General features: G+C 37.6%; 6 protein-coding genes and 2 non-coding genes across 15 annotated transcripts; 6 read left to right on the plus strand and 2 right to left on the minus strand.

Annotated features, from left to right (window-relative positions):
- Positions 1–22: 22 nt before the first annotated feature.
- LOC133839815 (transmembrane protein 186) lies at positions 23–841 on the minus strand. Its single transcript, XM_062271420.1, has 2 exons — positions 748–841; positions 23–678 (listed from the first exon to the last, which is right to left on the minus strand). Coding segments are annotated over exons 1-2 (639 nt in total). The 5' UTR covers positions 749–841; the 3' UTR covers positions 23–40.
- A 271-nt stretch (positions 842–1,112) lies between these two features.
- On the plus strand, positions 1,113–4,930 carry LOC133839814 (aquaporin-11). Of its 6 annotated transcripts, none has more exons than XM_062271418.1 (10): positions 1,113–1,252; positions 1,747–1,934; positions 2,000–2,413; positions 2,502–3,333; positions 3,388–3,523; positions 3,582–4,153; positions 4,211–4,299; positions 4,371–4,506; positions 4,564–4,768; positions 4,839–4,930. In XM_062271418.1, the coding sequence occupies exons 2-4, from the start codon at positions 1,757–1,759 to the stop codon at positions 2,699–2,701; spliced, it is 792 nt and encodes a 263-aa protein (XP_062127402.1). In that variant the 5' UTR covers positions 1,113–1,252; positions 1,747–1,756; the 3' UTR covers positions 2,702–3,333; positions 3,388–3,523; positions 3,582–4,153; positions 4,211–4,299; positions 4,371–4,506; positions 4,564–4,768; positions 4,839–4,930. The 6 variants fall into 6 exon arrangements, with proteins under 6 accessions (XP_062127402.1, XP_062127399.1, XP_062127401.1 ...); XM_062271415.1 differs by having other exon boundaries at positions 2,502–3,171; positions 3,242–3,333; positions 4,564–4,930; XM_062271417.1 differs by having other exon boundaries at positions 2,502–3,137; positions 3,193–3,333; positions 4,564–4,930.
- Positions 4,931–5,546: 616 nt separating this feature from the next.
- On the plus strand, positions 5,547–6,380 carry LOC133839816 (uncharacterized). Its single transcript, XM_062271421.1, has 4 exons — positions 5,547–5,776; positions 5,834–5,922; positions 5,993–6,128; positions 6,186–6,380. Exons 1-4 carry the CDS (start codon positions 5,668–5,670, stop codon positions 6,236–6,238), a joined length of 387 nt encoding a protein of 128 aa, XP_062127405.1. The 5' UTR covers positions 5,547–5,667; the 3' UTR covers positions 6,239–6,380.
- LOC133839810 (microtubule-associated protein futsch) lies at positions 6,334–9,769 on the minus strand. 2 transcript variants are annotated; one of them, XM_062271405.1, is made up of 4 exons: positions 9,613–9,769; positions 9,363–9,553; positions 8,782–9,300; positions 6,334–8,706 (listed from the first exon to the last, which is right to left on the minus strand). In XM_062271405.1, exons 1-4 carry the CDS (start codon positions 9,670–9,672, stop codon positions 6,465–6,467), a joined length of 3,012 nt encoding a protein of 1,003 aa, XP_062127389.1. In that variant the 5' UTR covers positions 9,673–9,769; the 3' UTR covers positions 6,334–6,464. The 2 variants fall into 2 exon arrangements, with proteins under 2 accessions (XP_062127389.1, XP_062127388.1); XM_062271404.1 differs by having other exon boundaries at positions 6,334–8,712.
- A 61-nt stretch (positions 9,770–9,830) lies between these two features.
- LOC133839813 (uncharacterized) lies at positions 9,831–11,042 on the plus strand. Of its 2 annotated transcripts, XM_062271411.1 has the most exons (5): positions 9,831–10,039; positions 10,094–10,238; positions 10,293–10,418; positions 10,471–10,620; positions 10,676–11,018. In XM_062271411.1, the coding sequence occupies exons 1-5, from the start codon at positions 9,915–9,917 to the stop codon at positions 10,931–10,933; spliced, it is 804 nt and encodes a 267-aa protein (XP_062127395.1). In that variant the 5' UTR covers positions 9,831–9,914; the 3' UTR covers positions 10,934–11,018. The 2 variants fall into 2 exon arrangements, with proteins under 2 accessions (XP_062127395.1, XP_062127396.1); XM_062271412.1 differs by lacking the exons at positions 10,094–10,238; positions 10,293–10,418 and having other exon boundaries at positions 9,923–10,039; positions 10,676–11,042.
- Positions 11,043–11,065: 23 nt separating this feature from the next.
- Positions 11,066–13,629, plus strand: LOC133839811 (origin recognition complex subunit 3). The gene is made up of 3 exons (XM_062271406.1): positions 11,066–12,060; positions 12,119–13,362; positions 13,428–13,629. Exons 1-3 carry the CDS (start codon positions 11,215–11,217, stop codon positions 13,522–13,524), a joined length of 2,187 nt encoding a protein of 728 aa, XP_062127390.1. The 5' UTR covers positions 11,066–11,214; the 3' UTR covers positions 13,525–13,629.
- Positions 13,630–17,108: 3,479 nt separating this feature from the next.
- Trnah-gug (transfer RNA histidin (anticodon GUG)) lies at positions 17,109–17,180 on the plus strand. The gene has a single exon. It is a non-coding gene; the product is annotated as a tRNA-His (tRNA).
- Positions 17,181–17,483: 303 nt separating this feature from the next.
- Positions 17,484–17,555, plus strand: Trnah-gug (transfer RNA histidin (anticodon GUG)). Its single transcript has one exon. It is a non-coding gene; the product is annotated as a tRNA-His (tRNA).
- Positions 17,556–17,780: the final 225 nt, after the last annotated feature.

Below are 17,780 nucleotides of genomic sequence, written 5' to 3' on the forward strand. Positions count from 1 at the left end.
ATTTACAATAAAATAATAAATATTCATAACAAACCCCTTTTTATTGCCCGAAAAGACCCTCGAATATAAGAGGATCTGTGATCACTCCAAAACGTTGAAGTATCTTGAAGCGCTGTTTCTTATCAGTACGCAGACATATTGGCTGATAAAAGCCCAATCGTGTGGTCCTTTTAAGCTCCCAATCGGGGAGTATGTCCTCAATATCAATCAGGGCCTCCTGGCGACGACCCCAGAAGTCCACGTATGCCAGTCTTAACTGATCCTGCTGATCATTAATGTAGATAAATCCAATTATATTGGATGTCAAATAACTGCCCAATGATAGCGTAATCAGCCCACTGACTCCCAATGAAGCGCAAATTCCAATTGCTTCTCCAGATACCTGGCCAGCCTGAGACAGGGTGAATGCCAATGGTGTGGCAGCCACTGTGACAGCAGCCTGATAGTTTTTAAGACGATTAAAAGCTGCAATCCAGCGTATCAAGGGAAGCTGGTAGATGGGCCGCCAATCCGTAAACCCTTCTTCCACAGCCAATTTCTTAGTCGTCGCTGTTTTTAAAGCTGATGATGTTGCTGTTGCCGGTTCTGTAGCAGGCGTGTTTGCATTGTGACGCCTGCTGCCAGCAGAATATGCTAAGGGCAATTTAATGAAGCGTGGCCGACAAAATCGTTGAAGCACTACACATATTTAATTTAGGTTAGTAAATTGTTTATAACAAAAATAATGTTTATGTAAACCAAACTCACTTGTTGTGTTGTCTGTAAAATTGCTGCTATGCTCAAATGAACAGCTCACATTACAGCTCTGCTCAAAAAGGAATGTTAAGAGATGCCATTTGCTGTTAACTTAAAAGAATATCGATATACACATTATTGAACGCTGGTCACACTTTTCAGATTTAACGTACTTCTGAAATGTGTCCGACACAACATACAGTTACATATTTAATATTCATAACTACGCAAATTAAAATATAGTCATAAATGATCGATATATCACGTACAAACTTATGTAGCTAAGCTGCTGAGACCACAGTGCTCACTTAACTGTGAGTGTTTGTATGTATGTAATTTCAATGAGCATTGAGCGCTAGGTATTAGTTTAATAATAGATCGGCGCGATGAGCGACAATGTTGAGAGTAAATAATCCACTGAGGCGTTCTTCAGTCCGTGTCGACAACGACGACAGCTCACAGTTGTTTTACGGTCTCGTGTCGGTCGCTTTGGCCAATTACAAAACGAATTTGCATAGTATGTATTTAATACAAATTGGGAAAATAATGTCATACAGCAAATATGTTGGAAATAAAATATTAAAAAAATATTTATATTAACTGTTATTGCGAGCTACAAAGCTAATAACAAAAATGTGATATAACAAACTCTCTGTAGTATATTCGTAAAAAATCAAATTTGTTAATCATTAACACCAATATATTAATTACATTAAATTTAATTTAATCCGTTTCTACAAAAATAGTTGAATAACAATTAAACACGAAAATTAAAAACAAAGAAACAAAAGGTGAAATGTCGCTACGAATTGATGTTATTTTCTCTTGTTGAACAAGCTACAAATATTTTTAGCACATTATTGGCGTGCTGCGAATTCGAAAATAGTTTTCAAAAAATAAGTGTATTTTTCCGTATATGTGTGTGTGTTTGTATGTGCGAATTTAATAAAATAGCCATTTATCTGTAATCCTTCAAACACAAGTCAACTGTAGCAAAATTTCCTCTTAAAGATACCCTAAAATGTCGCTGACATCGTTGGGGATTAGCGCCGGCTTCATGGTCGGCTGCTGCATAGCAGCCCAGGTGGCTCGTCGGGTCAGTCGGCGGCTCCTCAGCAGAGAGGGAATCGTCCCGGTGCTGATGAACGAGGCCATCGCAGCTGCCGAGCTGTGCGCCTGCTGCTTTGAGCTGATCATTGGTAAGTGCAGATCGACAAGCGGATTGACGCTGAATAGATTGAAATCATCGTTAACATCCGGACAGTGGCGGATAACTTTGGTGTGGCCACCTATGCCATTTTTCTGTTTCTGCTGACAATCTGGTGGGGCAAGGTCTGGGGCGATGCCTCCGCTTGCCCATACACACACATGGAGGATGTGCTGGAGGGTCGCACCAGCTTCAAGGAGATGGCATTGCGCACCTGGGCCGAACTTATGGGCGGCTGCTGTGTATATCGCATTGTTCAAGTCTTCTGGTGGCTGGAATTTGCTGAAACTCACAAAGGAAGGGCATTCGAGGAGTGCAATGCCGACTTGCAGGTTAGCCCTTATTTGGGCGCTGCCATTGAGGGCATAGCCACCATGCTCTGTCGCCTGGCCTCGAAGACGCTGAGTGTACATGAGCCAAAGTTTAGTAGCTACATTGATTCCTTTATTGGCACCAGCCTCGTGGTGGCAGGTAAGTAATCGCCCGTTTCGAACGTGGTTTCCGACTGCTGCTATGTCCTCTCAAAAAGTTTACGCTTTTAATTATGCAATGCTTTCAGCCTTCAACTTCTCCGGCGGCTACTTTAATCCAGTACTAGCAACAGCTCTTAAATGGGGCTGCCGTGGCCACAGCAACCTGGAACATATAATCGTTTATTGGATTGGCGCCTGTCTAGGTGCGCTGTTATCGGTGCCAATCTTCAAGCTGCCTGTTGTGCGACGCCTTCTGCTAGGCGATGAGAAGACAAAGGAGGCCTAAAATCCAAATGATCGATGATTAGGAATAGTTAGTTACTTATGACCACAGTTCTATGCGAGACAAATTTGTTTATTATCTGACCTAAGGACAAATATGTTAATTGCATGCATTGCTTAGTGGCGATACAAATCTTCGTTAGCTTTTAATTATTTATTTTACTTGTTGCTTATTACAAATAAATTATTGAAAAACAAAACTTGACAGATTTTCCTAATTAACAGAATTTCGAAAGTTTACAACCTAAAACATTCTGAATCGTAAAAATTCATAATTTCAGCATGCTTCATTGATAAAATCATATCCGTTTTACAAATTCAAAGTTTTTAAATAAATTTTTAAAGAAAAAAAAAAAAAACAGATTATGATTCTATTAAGAAAACTTTTGAGTTATTTTAATCTAAAATGGGGTATACTATTAATCGCTGTGATCGATATTGTAATATGTGTAGTAGGACTCTACGACACAGAAAGTAATTAATTTTTTCCTAAAGAACTTTAAAATTTGAAAATGCCAAAATAAAAGATGATCATCATTCACAGAACTAGACAACGAAGCTTGGTATTATTGTATGCTTTCATCTTATAGTTCCCATATTACGGGCTGCAGCCTGCTAATCATTTCGGTTTTTCTGGTTTGTAGTCCCAAAAGTTTACTTCAATCTTACTTACATTCTTTCCAACTACAGAACAAAAGAATATTAGTCCTATTGTATTTGGTTACGATTATTATTCGACTCACTTATAGCTCTGCTATTTTTATATGGATGAACGTAACGCACTCATATCGTCCTACTCTATGCATCTTAGAATATTTAATTCTGAGTGAGCTTATGTATTTTTTGGTTTTTAATTTATTTAATCTTTATCTCTTAACTCACAGCAGTCAGCCTTTATTTTTGGTTCTGCGCATACTCTTGGTACAAAGCTCTCGGTATAGAGTCATCACTGGAGGCAGAATCAGCATCAAGCTCGCAAAGAGGCAATAACACACAGGCAACTTGACAAGAATATATAAATCTATTTTTAATAACTGTATAAATTCAATCTTTTAAATGAAATAAAAGTGGATAGAAGTTTTTCGTGGCAAAAATAAATATATTGTACATCACACCACAGAATTTCATATATGCTACTTCCTGTGAAAACATTCTGATCAAGGCTTTACAATTTACATTTTGAAAACTTTTCACATCATCTAGCCTGCATTGACCTAACAAACAATCTAGAAATCTTAGTATTGTGCTAACAATATATGATTCGTACAATAAAAGTTATTATTATAACAGTAAGAAAACATTACAAAACAACTCAAATAAACACTTCAAAAGAAATAATCTTTAAAAATGATTACCGTGGAGAAGTTTTTTTGCTTTCTTGAACTAAAATGGGGAATGCTAGCTATTGGCATTATTCAAATTATTTTAACTGTTGTGGGTAGCTTCTTTATTCAATGTAAGTTCTTAATCGCGGTCTATAATAATTTCTATTAATATTTTTTCTTATTCCTAGCTGGACATCAGATATTTGGGTTTATTCAGTTCGCTGTTTACATACTCTTTTTTATTTCGTGCATACTTTTAATTGTTGCAGCCTTTGTGGTAAGCTCTCAAATAACTTTTTTTTTATCAAACATTGAATTAAAATGTAACTAAAATCTTCGATGTTACAGCCAAAAAAGCCATTGGTGCTTTGTTATTTGATAATGGCGGCTCTTTTAATCCTAGTGGTGATTATCTGTATTATAATTATGGTGTGCTTGGGACACCATTATGTCTTATCATATGTATTCAGTGTCATCGTCATAAGTACAAATGTTTAAATTTCTTTAATAGTACATATAACATATCTCTTTCCTTGCATAGTTATTGGAATTTACTTTTGGATCTGTGCTTACTCTTATTATCAACAAATTTAAGTCTTCCATAATCAACGAAAAATCGGTATTAGTGATATATTTTTACTTTTGATATGTGTTCCACACAGTGCAACACTCAAAATTCTAAACTATACTATTAATCGCTGTGATCAATATTGTAATATGTGTAGTAGGACTTTACGACACAGAAAGTAATAAATTTTTTCCTAAAGAACTTTAAAATTTGAAAATGCCAAAATAAAAGATGATCATCATTCACAGAACTAGACAACGAAGCTTGGTATTATTGTATGCTTTCAGCTTATAGTTCCCATATTACGGGCTGCAGCCTGCTAATCATTTCGGTTTTTCTGGTTTGTAGTCCCAAAAGTTTACTTCAATCTTACTTACATTCTTTCCAACTACAGAACAAAAGAATATTAGTCCTATTGTATTTGGTTACGATCATTATTCGACTCACTTATAGCTCTGCTATTTTTATATGGATGAACGTAACGCACTCATATCGTCCTACTCTATGCATCTTAGAATATTTAATTCTGAGTGAGCTTATGTACTTTTTGGTTTTTGATTTATTTAATCTTTATCTCTTAACTCACAGCAGTCAGCCTTTATTTTTGGTTCTGCGCATACTCTTGGTACAAAGCTCTCGGTATAGAGTCATCACTGGAGGCAGAATCAGCATCAAGCTCGCAAAGAGGCAATAACACACAGGCAACTTGACAGGAATATATAAATCTATTTTTAAAATGCAATCTTTTAAATGAAATCTTTTAAATGAATCTTTTAAATCTTTTAAATGAAATAAAAGTGGATAGAAGTTTTTCGTAACAAAAATAAATATGTTGTACATCACACCAGAGAATTTTATATATGTTACTTCCTGTGAAAACATTCTGATCAAGACTTTACAATTTACATTCTGAAAAGTTTTCACATCATCTAGCCTGCATTGACCTAACAAACAATCTAGAAATCTTAGTATTGTGCTAACAATATATGATTCGTACAATAAAAGTTATTATTATAACAGTAAGAAAACATTACAAAACAACTCAAATAAACACTTCAAAAGAAATAATCTTTAAAAATGATTACCGTGGAGAAGTTTTTTTGCTTTCTTGAACTAAAATGGGGAATGCTAGCTATTGGCATTATTCAAATTATTTTAACTCTTGTGGGTGGCTTCTTTATGCCACGTAAGTTCTTAATCGCGGTCTATAATAATTTCTATTATTATTTTTCCTTATTCCCAGATGGATATGAGGCATTTGCGTTTGTTCAGTTCGCTGTTTTCATACTCTTTTTTATTTCGTGCATACTTTTAATTGTTGCAGCCTTTGTGGTAAGCTCTCAAATAACTTTGCTTTATCAAACATTGAATAAAAAGTTAACTAAAATCTTCGATGTTACAGCCTAAAAAGCCATTGGTGCTTTGTTATTTGATAATGGCGGCTCTTGTAATCCTAGTGGCGATTATCACTATTATAATTATCGCTATTTTGGGATATAAAGAAGTCTTATCATATATAATCAGTATCATCATAATAAGTATAAATGTTTAATTTTCTTTAATAGTACATATAACATATCTCTTTCCTTGCATAGTTCTGGGAATTTACTTTTGGATCTGTGCATACTCTTATTATCAACAAATTTAAGTCTGTCATAAATAACGAAAAATCTGTATGATTGATATATTTTTAGTGTGCAGAACTCAAAATTCTAAAGGCAATAAATACAATAATAATAATAATATGTTTGACATCCCATTTTTAATATACTAAAATCTGCATATATACATTTTTTGATTCAATTCTGCTTATTTACCCTAATTACGATATAAATAAATATTCATGCGCAAGTCTATTGCCATTGTAGTACTAACTAGTACCTCTCATTACCAACTGATGGAGCGACACGTCGTCGCCGTCCACGTCGCGTGACTCGCAGAACAACTTCGTCGTTAATTCGCTCGAATTGATAGTCGCTATGACCGAGAGAACAGCGCTTTGTCACAATGGATGAATCGCTGCCGCAGCTCTTATCCTGTTCCAGGCCACTTGCATTCAAAGTTTCCTCGATAGTAACGTTCACAGCCGGGGGAGACGCAGCTATTGCTGTCTCTGATGGAGTCTGGGGCACAATTTCATCATCTTTATGGTCTAAATTAATTTTACGTTTTTTCAGTGGAGTCGTATCGCCCTTTTCAGGTGTTATGGAACTTGCTTTAGATTTGATTGGAGTTGTCCTCTCGCTAGCGGTGCGTACGCCTGTCTTCTTCATTTTGTTTTTCAGTTTTTTGGGATAATGGCTGACGGCATTGCCAGATGCAGCAGCAGGTTGTTGTACGGGAGATTGTGTTAGGATCTTCAGTAGATCCTGCTTGGGAGTCTTCATGGAGGTGGAGGTAACTGTTGCTTCATCGGGCTGTTCTTCGACACTTGTATGAGACTGATGGTGTAAGTGCTTCAATGCTACCTCAATGTTCTCCGCCTCTAGACTTGTATTTGGATAATCTATGTCAAAAGACTTTTCGCTTGTATCTTCTGGTAATGATGCACTCTTAATCGCCGCTTCTTCGTTCTGATCGTCTTCATTGTGATCAACTTTGGTTGAATCCGGCTGAGCATACATAACAGTCGACGCGACAATCGCTGGTTTTGGCAACAAACTCGTAGTAACCACCAGCTCGAGTTCAATTTTCTTATCTACGATAATCTTCACATTCGAATCTTCGACTTTTCTTGCTTTTTCAACAAATTGCTGCTTATTATGTTCCACATTCGCATTCTCTGTGGCATATTCGCTCTCATTTTTATCCTGACTGTCTTCGTTTAATCCATCTACCCTCAGAGCAATGTGTTCAATATCCATCATAACAGGTAAGCGAATATCTTCAATTATTTGAATACCTGTAGCTGAACGCGTTTCTCCCTGTTGCGTTAAGATATTATTCTCTGTAGGTGGCTCTACAATCGAAATCACATTTGCTACTTCTCTAGGTTGTGTACTGTGATGTAGTTCGACATCGCTTAAAAGTGCTTCATTATCTGAGTTTGCGGGCATGGCGCTAACATGGCGCTCAGGCGTTGCTATATCATCTTCTCTGGAATGCTCAATTATTGGTGAAACGTTCCTTAGAGGGGTGCAAAGATTCATGTCCTCTAAGTCTTTACTGCTGTTTTTACGTTCAGATGTTCGAATGCTATCATTTACCATTGTATCCAATGCGAGAGGACATTCAACAGGTTGAGGTTTATCATCGTTCAATATGGGTAAGTCCTCAGACCCTATATCTTTATCGAAAACCTCAACTTGTTCATCTTTTCTATCGGACTCTTCCGGCAAGAGACTCTGGTCCACATTATCGCGAAACTTATCTTCTTTTATTAATTCGCTAGGCGTTTCATCAGTAATTTTTGCATCTTTGCACTCTTCTATTTCAGACTTAGGTACTTCAGATTCAATTTTTGTGGGCGCTGATTTATTAGGAATTTCTATCCCAGCATTTGTTAATTCAGTCGCTTCTTGGTCATTTCGAGCATCTTTCGACAGTACTTCTTCTGCAGTTCGATCTGAATTTTTAACAGTTGACTCACATATTTTAATTTTAAGTGCATCTTTTGGGCATCGTATTGATTCCATGTTGTGCTCTTCACAATTCACTAAATCCAGACCTGGAATCATTAGCGATGCATGTGTAAGAGATGCAGAAGGATCTTTCGACTCATTTTCTCCTGGTGCTCCTCGTGATGACGCATCTTCACTCTTATCAATAGGTTTACCCTCAAAGCTATCCCTCTCAGCATCTTGATTCACTTGATTATTCTCGGCTTTTAAATTTATTTCCGGAAAGCTATCAATTATATTTGAAGAGTGATCAATCGTTTTCCGTCTTTGGACTATTTGTTTTGAATCTTCAGCTGATGGATTTTGCAAAGTAAGCTGGTCAGTAGGTGCGCATCGTTCTTCCTTATTCTTTTTGTTCACTTTAGCTGTGTGTTCCTTTAATGTTCCTTCTGTGGGGTTAACCTGTTTTGTTGTTTTGCCAGAATGCATCTCCGAAAGCTTTGCTTTATTCCGATTTTCTAGATTTGATTCCCGTTCCCGTGAACTGACACTATCACTGCAACTAATTAATATAATTTTATTGACAGAAAATACAACCGAGGAGTTTATTCAACTGCATAATCATACTCACCTGTTCTTCCTGTTTTTGTTATTGTGAGAGTGTTGACTGGAACCTGAACGCGAGCGACTGCGACTATTACTACGACGACGCTTGCATGAGTCCTTGGTACTTCTTGTCCTGCTGCTGCCAGTGCTGCTTTTTTCCTCCCGAGCTTCTCTCCGGTTCCAATCACGGTGACGGCTCCGACTTCGACTTCGGCTCCGAGTGCGGCGTCTACTTCGATCACGATTTCGACAAGTGTCAACAGAACGATGATGTGATGACTTATTCGAGCTTGGTTGCTTGCTATGTCTATTGTCCTTCTTATCACAGTCCGCTTTCTGCGATTTAAGTTTATCCTGTAGTTTAGCCGGTGTTACCTTCTCATCTTTTGTAACTTTTTCTCGCTTCTCACTTTTGACTGCCACATCGGACATAGCTTTAGCCGATTCCTCCTGCTTTAAGATACGCTTGTGTTCTGTCTTCTGATTACTCTCAGCTGGCTCAGATTTGTTAGGCCACTTGCGTCTGAAGCAGATATCATCTTTTCTGCAATGAACCATGTTTAGATTTCTTTGTCTGGTTATTCATTAATTATCATAGCAACTTACTCTTTCCGCAGCTGAGTGATCATTGTGTCTTTACGCTTAATTTCCGCCTTCGCGGTATCGAGCAAATTTTGGAAATTTACCTCCATAGTCCTGATTTTCTTTTCCAGTGCTTTGTTTTGCATTTGATAATTACTAATCTCAACTTGCGCGTTTGCATATTTCGTTTCCCAGGCCTGTAGCTCTTTAGATTTCTATGAATAAACATAATAATAATTAGATACAGTTATGTATATTATGTCAGCAGACTTACCTCATCTTCAACTTTCTGGAAGTCATCCAGATCATCGTAAATATCTAGTTCGTCACACATACTTCTTGTTATTAAACCAAACAGATGAGTGGTAATAAAGGCATTGTATAAATGCGCGAAATCTGACCAGTGTTGTCATAGCCGGTAATGCTAAATATTCAATCGAAAGCAGCGCTGTATTATACTTATGGGTCACACTTGTAGCGCATCTGAATTTTGAAATACACAAAAACATTGTTACAGTTATCATTCTAAATAAATACACAATAAAATTTCAAACACAAAATATTTAAAGATTTGCAATGGGAGACGGAGGGCAGCCATATTACTATAGACTGGAGCGACAAAAGTTTGCATGTGTTGCATATACGCTAACAGCAGTATTTTTGATTTTTGCATGTCTGCAATGGTATTTCTTTCATTTAATGTAAGTAATTAGATTTAAAAGTAATAATTATATCCTTACATATGTTTACCACAGTGATGAAACCAACAAGTACTTTACAAAAAATTATTGGTTTGGCATAGTATTCTTTGTGCTTAGCTTATTGCTTATCCTCCTCTTCATTTTCTTTGAAGATCTGCGTTTCACTACACCAGTGAATTGGATAATAACCTTTTTAATTGTAAGATTCTTTTGTTATTTGAAACTAAATATGTATATTCATTTATATAACTAGTTTGAGTGCGTTGTTTTGGGAGTTACATCGTTAATCGTGCGCCACTATCAATATCATTTCTTAATAAGCTTCATAATATGGGTCATTGTGCTAGGCATTTTTATACTATTTGGATCCTTTATACCGGTAAACCCTAATCACAAGCAACTATAATTTGTCATAATTGCTTTCCCTCTAGCATGACTTGACCCTTGACATTGTGGTTCTTGTTATTGTGGGAATTGTTTCCCTTATCGGTGCTATGTACTTCCTCATGCTCTACATTGTCGCAAATGTGCCATATTCATTTTTCGTCTACCGTGGCTTTATTGTATTGAGCATTTTATTGGTAAGCTTTCAAGTAAATGTTTTGTATTTAACATAATTCTCCTATTCTTCCTCAGTTTGTTATGTATCATGCACAAATTATAAATGGGGGACGATTTGCTGAAATTCGGGACCACGATTATCTTTTAGCAGCTTTAATACTGTTTTACGATTTTCTTCTCTTGTACATATTCACATTTCAGCTTGCGCCAAAGTGGTCAGATGACTGCGACGAGCACAGAAATAAAACAAGTGTTCTTGTAGTGGACAAGCATTTAAAGGAATCAACACTAGCAGTTAAAATGGTAGCAGTCACCCCTCCAACCGAGCAATGATTTGTCATTATAAAATTTGTAAATGTGCAGTTTTGAATACGCGCGGTTAAAATAAAGTATAAAAAAAACAAAAAAAATTATATGGGCAGCACTTTTTACGCAGCCAACTTCACGTGCATTGAATTTGGCGCGCAGCAGCTGTTTTTATTTTGCTATTATGCATTGTTGTTGCATTTGGTACTGTGAATAAACCTAAATTGGCACAAAGCTGACATAAACAAAAAAATAAGCAATCGGCAAAGCCACAAAAAATACTCCCAGTGCTTAGTCAAGCAAAAGTCATGGATCCCACCATATCCGTCTCTAAAGGCTGCTTTGTGTACAAAAATGGCGCTACTCGTGCCAATCCCAATAAAAAAACGCCAACCAAGCGTAAGAGATCTGTCCAAGCCGGGTCTGAGGTAACCAGCAGTCTCCTGGGTAAGGAGCTCACGTCGCAGCCTCTGTATGCTGCCTATACGGAATGCTGGCATCAGATGCATAACCACATCGTCGAGCTACAGTCGGAGAGCAATTCTCGCACCCTGGAAGAGCTAGAGGAGTTTGTCACAGGGGCTGGAGAGGGCAGCAGGCAGGAGGATATTCTGCCAACAGCAGCACTTCTCACGGGGATCAATCAACCCGATCATCTCAAACAATTCGAATCATTGACGCAGCACTTGAATGCCAAGCAAGCAGCAAGAGTTGCTGTGCTTCAATCTAGAGATTGTGCAACGCTGAAGGCGGCTGTGGAGTCAATGGTGTATAATTTGATGGAGGCACAGCCATCCGCGGATGACGGAAACGAGGATGAAGAAACGGAAGATGATCGCGATCGCAAACGTTTGCGTCGCAGTCAATGCACCATGAAGCAGCTGCATTTGTGGTACGACAACAACTATCGTGGTGAAGGGGTCAAGCGTCAAGTGCTCTTGGTGATTTTGCCCGACTTTGAGTGCTTCAGTGCTAGCGTACTGCAGGATTTCATTCTTATTCTCAGTGCACAGTGCGATCGCCTGCCGTTTGTCCTCGTGCTTGGCGTTGCCACAGCCATGACAGCGGTGCATAGCACTTTGCCCTATCACGTGAGCAGCAAGATCAAGTTGCGTGTCTTCCAGACTCAGCCAGCGCCCACGGGCCTCAATGAGGTAAGCATTGGTATTCCTTAATTTTATAGTTCCACTTATTCATTTGAGAATCTCTCAGCTGTTGGACAAGGTGCTGCTCTCACCCAAATATGCATTCCATTTGTCGGGCAAGGCCTTTAAGTTCCTAACGCATATCTTTCTGTACTACGACTTCTCCATACAAGGTTTCATTCAAGGCTTTAAGTACTGTCTTATGGAACACTACTTTGCGGGCAATGCCTTTGCACTGTGCACCAGTTATACCAAAGCGCTGGGTCGCATCCAACAGTTGACGCACGACGACGTGGAGACCATTCGACGCCTGCCATCATTTCGTCCTTATGTGGAGCAGATCAATGATTGCAAACGCATTATTGCCGTGCTCACCGACGATGATTATCTGAAGAAGAAGTTGCCTCAGCTATTGCGAGACTGTCTGTTCCACTTTATGCTCTTTCGCTCGAGTCTCGAATTCTTCACAGAGCTGGTCGGCGATCTGCCTCGTTGTCCGCTGGGCAAACTACGTCGCGAACTCTACGTGAACTGCTTGAATAAACCGATTGCGCAGCAGGCTGAGTATAAGGAATGCTGGCAAATGCTAAGCTTCATGTCCAAGGATGAGTTTATTGCCAAGGTGTCCAGAGCTATTGCATGCACAAATCAGTTTCTCAGCGAACAGATCGTTCCCTTGGAGCTGGGTGACGCTTGTGCCGCTGAGATGCGCACTGAGCTGCAGACACTCAAGAAATTGCTAAACGATGTCGAATTGGCTACCATGGAAACGCATGCAGTTACCATTGAATCCACATGCTCATCGACAGATGCCCGCCCCTTGGCTGATCTCACGCAAGTCGCCTCACGGCAACAGTTAAAGGAGCAGCTGCTGCAGCGCAGTAAACATGATAAGCAACAGTCACTCTCAGAGTACTCACGCGCCTTGCACAAGGTGCTCGATCATATCGAGACGCACTTGGTGCTTGCCCACTTGCGTCCCCTGCAGAATGCACCGCCATTGCATGAGCTCTACGTTTTCAGCGACATCGCGACGGTGCGCCGCAATATTATTGGCGCTCCACGCGCTGCTCTCCACACGGCGCTCAACAATCCGCATTTTTATATGCAATGCAAGTGCTGTGAACTGCAGGATCAATCGCAGCTGGTTAGCACCATGCCAGATCTCTCAGTAGTCTATAAATTGCATTTAGAGTGCGGTCGCATGATTAATCTCTTTGACTGGATGCAGGCATTCCGCTCCGTGTTGCGTGCCGGTGATGAACGTGATGAGCAGGAATCTAACCAGGAACAGCTTGATCCGCAAGTTCAGTGAGTATTGCTATATATATTTGTAATGTTGAATCGCATATTCATTACTTTTTGTCTGCAAACAGAGCACGCTTCACTCGCGCCGTGGCCGAACTACAGTTTTTGGGCTACATTAAGATGTCCAAACGGAAGACGGATCACGCCACACGCTTGACCTGGTAACCTGGTACTGAAATATATCTTATATATATCTTAAGGTCATTAAAGAATCCTTATGTTATTCTTCAAAGCAAAATAAAAAATGGAAGTATCGTATTATGAAATAATTTTAAAATTTCCGGAACTCAGGGCACCTAAGCAAAGGACATCTCTTTGGGCGGAGCAATAGCCTCCACTCTATATATTCATATATGTTAACGACCAGTAAGAATAAGTTAATATTTGCAAAAGGTTGTGATTACTTTTTATTTTTTTTATTATCAATTTTTAATATTATTGGGATAACTCATGAGGCACCCATACACCGAGTTTTTTTGTTAAATTTTTTGACTTTAAATGCCTATGTACGGTTTCCGTGCTTAGTTGCAGCTCCTCTGCGATGGTTCTAATAGTCACATGACGATCTCGATCCACTGATTCCATGATTTTATCCGTATCAACGGTCACTGGTCGTCCGGAAGGCTTGGTTGTTTCGGTATCAAAATTGCCACTTCGGAATCGCCTCAACCACTGTTCGGCGGTTTGAATCCAAAGTTTATCTCCTAAGACAGCAATAATCTGTCTGCGAGATTCCACGCAGCAGTTTTTCCCTGTGCGAAATAAAATTTCAAAATTGCCCGAATTTCTGCGTTTGTGAACTTCATTTCAATCGATTGTAATTTTTTAACGTGGAAGCTCATGTAAACAATGTATGTCATTTTAAAGGTGATGCCAATACCTTTCAAACGATATACAGCATTGTCATATACGATTATATAATACTTTATAATACAACTGAAAGATACCACTTTTACCTGAAAAGAGGAAGTAAATACATAAATTACCATATGGTTTGGTATTTCTCTATAGACAAAATGTTTCAATTTTTATACCCGCTACCCATAGGGTAGAAGGGTATTATAACTTTGTGCCGGCAGGAAATGTATGTAACAGGTAGAAGGAGGCCCTATAAAGTATATATATTCTTGATCAGCGTCAACAGCCGAGACGATATAGCCATGTCCGTCTGTCCGTCTGTGTGTCTGTCCGTCTGTCCGTATGAAACACTGGATCTCAGAGACTATACGAGATAGAGCTATAATTTTTTTTCGACAGCATTTGTTATGTTTGCACGCAGATCAAGTTTGTTTCCAATTTTTGTCACGCCCACTTCCGCCCCCGCAAATCAAAAAAATCGAATAACAAGCGTAATTTTAAAGCTAGAGTTGCGAATTGTGGTATATATAATAATAACTATAGTAGTTATGATTCCTGAAAATTTGGTTGCGATCAGATGTCGAATTGTCGAAGTTATTAAAGAAATACTTTTGTATGACCAAACACGCCTACTTACTAGGGGTCTTAGTTGCTTTAGATGACAATCTGGTATATTGTGCCGTCTATGGTATATTTTGAATGTGGTACTATATCAATATACCAAATATACTATTTGGTATATTTTTAGTATTTTTGCAGTATATTCGGTATATTTTGAGAAAAATATCGCAAAATATATTTATTTTATTCAAAATGGGTAGCGAGTATCTCACAGTCGAGTACACTCGATTGTAGCTTTCTTACTTGTTAAATATCGTTACTATATGTATCTTGGCCCCTTTATACCATATATGTAGAGAAAAAATGTAGTTTAAATTCTGCACACTATTCACAATCTAATTTTGATTTTCCACATTTGCAAGCAGATTTAACTAATGTCAAGGTTAATAAGAAAGGCCTTACTATTAGTATAATTGTAACGTACATAAACAAATCTATTAATAGCTCACCCAGCACTAACTTTAATCAAAAAGGCCGCTGTAAATGTTATAAAATTGAACATATGTTCGTAATGCACGTATGTTTGCTTAAATCTTGAGGCAAAGCCAGACCACTCTCATTTCTGTTTGTTGGAGTATTTACCACAAATTATTTGAAATATGGTGCAAGTGTCGCATTAAGAGCATAAAGACAAACGGGGTGTTGAGCACAGTGGTTGGGACTCCCAACCACAATTGCCAATATACAAACTGCGGGAAGCACCCTATATTCTCTAGTCCAATCTTAAAATTGTATAAAATGCACAGGAGTCCGAAGAATTTCCGCAGTTCTTCTCCTACTTTGGACTGAGGACTGTCTATAGCCATCGTCCGTGTGGTATATTAAAAATTCGAACTTTGGATATATACTAAACAAGAAGCAAATATGTATACGCTATTTTCTCTAAGGAAAATGGATTTCCTCATTGTCTTGTTGTTTCTTTCAACATTTTTGAGGGGCATTGGAGCAGCGCCCATGGAGGTATGTAAATATAATATTATATTTATATATTCCAACATTTATTGTTTATTTACAAGGCTAACGAGGTTTGCATGCTGAGGTCAGGAATAGCTGAATGTTCGTCAGGTAACTATAGCTGTTGGAGATTCTTAGTTTTGTAGTATTAAGTAAGATTAAGGTTTTATAAGTTTGTTTCTGATTTTCATTTCTCAACAAATTCATGCAGAAATGAAACTCAGGATGAAAAGGATAATATATTGGGATAATTTAATAAGTTATATACATATATTTTAAATACGTTTATATAAGAAAAGTCCTTGTTCCAAATTCAAATTCAGATCACCTAAAATTCTCGACATGTTTCATATGTATATGTAATTAGTTATACAAATGGTTATTTTCTATACTTACATACATGAGATATTTGAATTCGGAACAACTGGAATTTGTACAGCTTCTACACACAATTTTACACCATCGCCGAAAACATTTCCAAACTTAAAACTATTAAAGACATTTCACTAATATTAGTTTAAATATATTTAAAATTGGTGAAAAATTAGGCACGTATAAATGTCATCTTAAAGTTATTTGCTTTTAATTTTGATTTGCTTTTCTTTGATTTAACAATTGGGTTGGGTTGGCTGGCAAAAATCCTCAGACTTATCCCTCCTCGCGGGTGCCGGCTGGACAATGGACGATGTGGTGCTATTTGGCTGCAAAGTCTAGCTAAGGTAACGATTACTCCAATGGAATTGTTGAATCGTTACCATGGTCTTGAAGTAAATTGGATATCAAATCATACGTATAAGAATATGATTTGATATCCAATTTTTCTAAAAGATGTTTTCTGTTTTTTAGGTAATCCTATATAATATGGTTTGTAAGTAGGATGATCTTTAAACTTAAGTCAAATGCAGCTACATATGTATATATTAGTTCGTTTCTAGTACATACTTGAATGATCAAAAATTATTAAGAACGTTAACAAAAAAAGCAAATATAGTAAAAAAATGTTTGATGCTAAGTGGAACCAAAATTTATTACAATTAAATAAAAATAGATGTTGAAAATTCAACAGAATTAATTACATTTTAATACAGAAACTTAAATCTAAGCGTTTGCCTTAAACGCCATCTATGATTTTTTGTATGCAACTTTCTAACCGCTAACTTAGCGCCGCTAAATGCTGAACACAGTCCAAAAGCGCCATCTATTTGAAATTGTATTTTAACATAACGCTGTTTATTGAGGACTGTTATTGAGTAATGTTATTGTAGCGGTGCAAGTAAAAATAGCATTTTGAACAAGCGAGACACATAACCGGTGTAGCCGTGATCGTCTAGTGGTTAGGACCCCACGTTGTGGCCGTGGTAACCCAGGTTCGAATCCTGGTCACGGCAATGCTGGAATACGCATTGTCACGGAACTGGTTTTTTTTATTAACTTTGAATAGATTAGATATAATAAATTTATAAAACTATTAAATTTTTTATTGAAAATTCAATCTAAAAGTTTTGTATTTTTTACTGTTATGCTTATAACAGAAAGCAATAAAGGTGTGCTTATGGCAGTGTACTGATTTTTACCACCTAAATCAGATTCCAAAATCTTAGTTCTTTGATCGTAATTATGGATTACCATTAATAGACGACTTACTAATACTGTTCCCCCGTTTAAACAGCAGTTTTTATGAACCCAACGTAGCCGTGATCGTCTAGTGGTTAGGACCCCACGTTGTGGCCGTGGTAACCCAGGTTCGAATCCTGGTCACGGCAATGCTGCGATATGCATTGTCACGGAGTTTGGGTTTTTTTTAATTTTTTTTATTCAAATTAAGAAGTTGCCAGTCTATAATTTTGAGATCAACCATTATAAAATTAATATGAAAAGCTGGTTTCGTGAATGTTGCATTTGTTATATATTTAGATTTTGATTATTTACATTACCGTTTTGCATAACATAAATACATACGATATATATTCATACATATAAATAGCATT

Source organism: Drosophila sulfurigaster, chromosome 3, assembly GCF_023558435.1.
Source record: "Drosophila sulfurigaster albostrigata strain 15112-1811.04 chromosome 3, ASM2355843v2, whole genome shotgun sequence".
Taxonomy (NCBI): domain Eukaryota; kingdom Metazoa; phylum Arthropoda; class Insecta; order Diptera; family Drosophilidae; genus Drosophila; species Drosophila sulfurigaster.